General features: G+C 50.1%; 1 protein-coding gene across 5 annotated transcripts in view; it reads left to right on the top strand.

The window, feature by feature from the left end:
- ITSN2 (intersectin 2) overlaps positions 1-3,567 on the top strand; it is a 136,775-nt gene extending 133,208 nt beyond the window's left edge. For 4 of the 5 annotated variants that reach the window (XM_032866944.1, XM_032866946.1, XM_032866945.1 and 1 more), the window contains 3 exons: positions 1,882-1,965; positions 2,399-2,572; positions 3,027-3,567. In XM_032866944.1, the coding sequence (XP_032722835.1) occupies positions 1,882-1,965; positions 2,399-2,572; positions 3,027-3,184 (416 nt within the window). In that variant the 3' untranslated portion in view covers positions 3,185-3,567. Of the gene's footprint in view, positions 1-622; positions 654-1,881; positions 1,966-2,398; positions 2,573-3,026 lie in introns of those variants that run through there. The other variant, XM_032866948.1, reaches the window with a different exon arrangement.
- The last annotated feature ends 1,382 nt before the right edge of the window (positions 3,568-4,949 follow it).

Here is a 4,949-nt window from a genome sequence, read left to right as displayed (position 1 = left end):
TGGCAGGAAGTCACAGCGGCTCCTCGCGTTCTACCCGGAGCCGCCCTTGCCTAAGCTTCTCTGTCCCTCTGCTGCTTCGTAAAGTCATGCTGGGCTGCTTCCCTGAGCCCACACTCCAGACACACTGCGACTTCTCCCGGCCGCCTGCTGGGCTTCCCACCCTGGCATCTCCCGGGAAGCCCTGGGAATGGCAGTGGTGTCCCCGCCACCCACACTGCAGGCACGCGCTCCCCTACTCGGAGGCCGCGTCGCGCACCTTCTATCATTCTCTTCCTCATCCTGGTCCTTCCCCGGTGGCACAGCCCAGTTAAGACCCTCTAACCTCCGCCCTGACACAAGTCCCCCCCCATCGCCCTTCCCTTTCATTTCCAGAGTGTTCTTCTTACAGGGCTTAATCTCTTTGCTAAGCGTCTTCCCTGTTGCCTCCCAAATTAAGGGTAATGTCCTACCCCAGACTCAGGCCACAGCCCCACTTCTCCTTTCCCTCTGCCTCGCCCCCACCACTGCCTGACCAAACCGCCCTCCTCGGAAGCCCTGCCCATGCCCGCCCCCAGGCCTTCCCAGTCCAGGCCTCCCCCTCACGTTCCCCTGCTGTAGCTGCAACTCTGTTTTTTTTATTCAGGTTCCCCTTATTTTGTTATATCTCTTGAAAGGTATGTGCATATTGGCTTTTGCTGATTGAATCTTGTTTTAATGGTACTTCAAACGCTTGCTATTAAAGAATCAACGACTGAATGATCTGTAAAGCATATAACGATCTCTTAATTGGTCAAAGACAAAAATCAGTGTTTCTATTAGTTTTGCTTAACATCAATATCTATACATACTGTTACGCATTTTCTCTATGTTCAATTCTTTAGACATTTATTACTTACTCTGTGCCAAGCTCTGTGCTAGTCCTAACTGGGCCTTCAAAGAGGAGTATGGCCGGCCCTGTCTTTAAGGGGAACGGAGTGTAAGTGCCGCGCTGGAGAAGTTGGCATGGCAGGCGGGAACCACTTGTCCTAAAGTTTTACACGCCCTAAGTTTTGAAAAATCAATAGCTCACGAGCAGCCTTTTGTTCATTTTTAAATGCTTGAGAGCAAAACCTGCTTAACTTCATATTTACCAAGATAATCCCGAGTTCACAGACTCATTCCATTCCATATGAAAGGGTTTTGAGTACATCCTCAAAATAGAGCAAGGTCTTAAGTGAAACTGCTTCAGAAGCTGAAGTGTTTACATGTGACTGGAATGACAGTGGGTGGCTAAGAGCCTTTGGTACCTGGTGGTGACTTTTTTTTACCTTGCCATTGACAGCCTCTGTGACCGGGGCGGTCACAGTCCTTTGTCAGACTCGGTTGTCCTGTGTGGAGATGGCAGTTCTCAGCTACCAGATCACGTAATTGTGCAGTTTAAATAATAAAACTTTTGTAGAGGTCTAGCACGGTGCCTGACACAAAGTATCCAATAAATGTTAGCTGCTTTTAAGTGCTGGATGGATAGAATGTATTATTTTATTCCTGTGACCATCGCTAGGCAACGAAGCGTTACTACAAGGCTGCATACACACGAGCTCTGCAGCGGCCTCTCCCGGAGAGGAAGTTGCGGGACGCACAGAAGCTGGGGATAACGGGCGTGCAGGGAGCAGAGATGGGGGTCCAGATGGGCCGTGTGCATCCTCAAGGCCGGGTAGGATGCTGACAAGCAGGGATAGCGGACAAGGTGCCCCAGCAGGGACACAGCCTGGGCAAAGGCAGAGCAGCCAGACGCTGGTCGGCCAGGCCCAGCACCGTGGCAGGGGCGGCAGGGGAGCATTAGGTCATCTAGAGCTCCGTGTCCTCCGTGTGCTACCTGCACGCTCAGAGAAGAAATTAACCGGGCTTCCTCCTCTTTTGTAGCTCGCTCGCAAAAGACTTCAGGCATTGGACGTCTGATGGTGCAGGTCATCGAAGCTACAGAATTAAAAGCCTGTAAACCAAATGGTAAATGCTTCTCCTGTTCAACAGATGTGGTAACTGCTCTGTTCTTTGTGGTGACTCTTCTGAACGTTGACTAATGGGACACTTTGAAAAAATCAGTGTTTCCACTGCCACTAAAATGGTTGTTGGACCCATATTATCACCGGAGTGTTTTCCCAGTAAGTTCCAGTGCCTCCCTCCTCAGCACGTCTGAGCGGAAGCCGCGCTGACACTTGCCCGGGCTCGTGGGAGGCATCTGGGACGTGGGAGCCCGCACGGGTGCTCCAGGCTTGTGCTGCTGTCGGTACGGGGCACACGGAGACTGCCGGGCAGATCTGGGCCCCCACGGTGACTCCTGATCTCGTGGTCTGGACCCTGCTTCTGCTCAAGGAAGGTGCTGGTGTCCTTTATTCTACCCACACATGCCACATGCGTCTTTGCTTTGTTTTTTGTTCAGGAAAGAGCAATCCATACTGTGAAATCAGCATGGGCTCCCAGAGCTATACCACCAGGACCCTCCTGGACACGCTCAATCCCAAGTGGAACTTTAACTGCCAGTTCTTTATTAAGGATCTCTACCAAGATGTGCTGTGTCTCACCATGTTTGACAGAGACCAGTTTTCACCGGATGGTATAGTATAACTCGACCAGGGAAACCAAAGTTTCCCCCGTACTCTAGAATTTGGGGTCTAGGTCCAGGGTACTTGGCTTCATTTTTACCCCATGACACCTAAGGAAAAGGACAGGGGCCCCTGGGGAGAAGCAATGCTGGGGAGGAGGATTCTCTCCGGGGTAAAGGGTGCCCTCTGGAGTGTTTCCCTTAGGGACCTCAGTCCCTCCCTACAGAGTAGCACAGCACTGCTCCCAGCACCTCCTGAGTGGCTGACACCTTCTCTGACTGTAGAGACTTGGAGCCCAACGAGGCAGTCTCCTCCCACACACCCCCTGTGCTGCACACATCCAGTCGCAGTGACAGCCACTGGGCTGGATCTGACAGTTATAAGAATGTCTTCAGATACTCCTGGAGTTTTCTTTAACGACTTTCATAAAGAAGGAACTTTGACTCTGGTATGTCTTTTCACCAGATTTCCTGGGTCGTACTGAGGTTCCGGTGGCAAAAATTCGCACAGAACAGGAAAGCAAAGGCCCCACAACCCGCCGACTCCTGCTGCACGAGGTCCCCACGGGAGAGGTCTGGGTCCGCTTTGACCTGCAGCTTTTCGAGCAAAAAACGCTCCTGTAGAGGGCTCAGGGATCTGCCCAAAAGGCCGGGGCTAGAGCCAGATGGCCGGTGCTGCACCTGGGCGGAAGGAGCACCGCGGCTTCATCCATCACGGGCCACGCGCGGCGGCGCGCTTTTCTTGCACACTAAATAGCTAGCGATCTATGCAACCATGATCTTTCCTATAAATAAACCAAACCCATAGCACAGTGCCTTGTATTAGTGTTAACATCTCTGGCTGTGTTTAGATGCCAGGGTTTCCATTTTCAGGGCTATAAAAAGTATTAAGTGGAAATGAGGCATCAGAACACTGGACACTGCTCCGTGGTTGAATGTACCCAGGGCGGGTGGTTTTGGTGACACTGTAGCCATCCCCTGCCGGGGGGCCCGGGCCAGGAGTCGGGGGCGGGGGTGGTGCCGTGCCACAGGCGCTCAGGAGGTGGAGGATGGGGAGAAGCACTGCCACCTCGGCCCGGGCACAGCCTCGTGCTGAAGTCGGTCTTACTCTCTGCACTGAACAAAAATACAAACTTGATCATTTTGTTCCCAATTAGATTTTATCATCTCTGCTGAGACAATAGAGTTTGAAATATAAAGGGGAAAGCTTGATTTACTTTAAATACTGTGAACTCTAATGATATGGAAATATTTTTCAACTTTAATTTTCTGAAATATAAATTATTTATGTAAATTCCTTGTTTTGCCTATTTCATAGGACATGCATCTTTAAGCTTTATCATTGCCAATATGTACAGAAAGAATAAAAATATGTTTATGAATGTAACTTCTTTCAAAATCTGACTGATTTATGTTCCACCTGAAAGGCTCTTAAAACATAAGTTTCGATGGCTCAGTCGGTTAAGTGTCTGCCTTTGACTCAAGTCATGATCCCAGAGTTCTGGGATCAAGTCCCACACTGGGCTCCCTGCTCAGCTGGGAGTGTGCCTCCCTCTCCTGCTCCCTTTGCTTGTGGTGTCCCACTGGCTCTCTCAAATAAATAAAATATTTTTTAAAAAAATTAAAAGGTAACTTCAGGGATTGCTGGTAATGAAACCAAATTTTCTTTGTATAACAGTGGCAAAACCAAGGGCAGCGTGGGGGTGGGGCATGCCTAGGAGACCCTGCAGCCTCGTCTTGACTCCTACTTGCTCTAGGACTCTGGTCCATTCACCTACTGTTTCTGGGGCTTGGTCATTTAGATGGCTAGACTGCTGACCTCTGTGGGAGCAAGACCCTTCTGAGTCCTTCTGCTTGCCAGGTGAGCAGGAACCTCGGAGGTAACTTGGGACTCCAGAAAATGCACAGACATTAAACCTCCTGAGCAGGCCCCTCAGAGGGGCCCTCTCACAGCCCCTCTCCCCTTCCCTGTCCTGTCGGAGCCACATACGCACCGTCTGAGCTGTTTGTTTGGGCTCTGGAGTTTGGAGTATGAAATTTGTTTTGAACATTGATAAAAATAAGGTCTTACCCACTAAGTCCCGGGCTCGTGAGTGCAGCAGGACCGACAGCTGACTTTTGGAAAGAACCACACAGGCTGCGAGAGCCCTGATTCTCAGGGAGCTGAAAGAACAGGAAAGGTCCAAGTGTCCCTCCACCCCAGCCCCCACTTCTGTCTCAACATAATCAATGAGCAAAAAAAAAAAAAAAAAGCTAGAAAACATAATTCAGAATATTCAAGTAAAACAAAAAATCATCATTCTAGGTATTAATCCTGGGCACTGACTTGTTACAACTTAGATGTAAAAGAAATATGGCCCAGTGTCAACAGAGGAGACACCACTCAACA

This window comes from Lontra canadensis, unplaced genomic scaffold (assembly GCF_010015895.1).
Source record: "Lontra canadensis isolate GAN:19392208 unplaced genomic scaffold, GSC_riverotter_1.0 scaffold32, whole genome shotgun sequence".
In the NCBI taxonomy this organism is placed as follows: domain Eukaryota; kingdom Metazoa; phylum Chordata; class Mammalia; order Carnivora; family Mustelidae; genus Lontra; species Lontra canadensis.
Note: the sequence above shows the minus strand (reverse complement) of the source record. Positions and strands in the feature narration are given on the sequence as shown.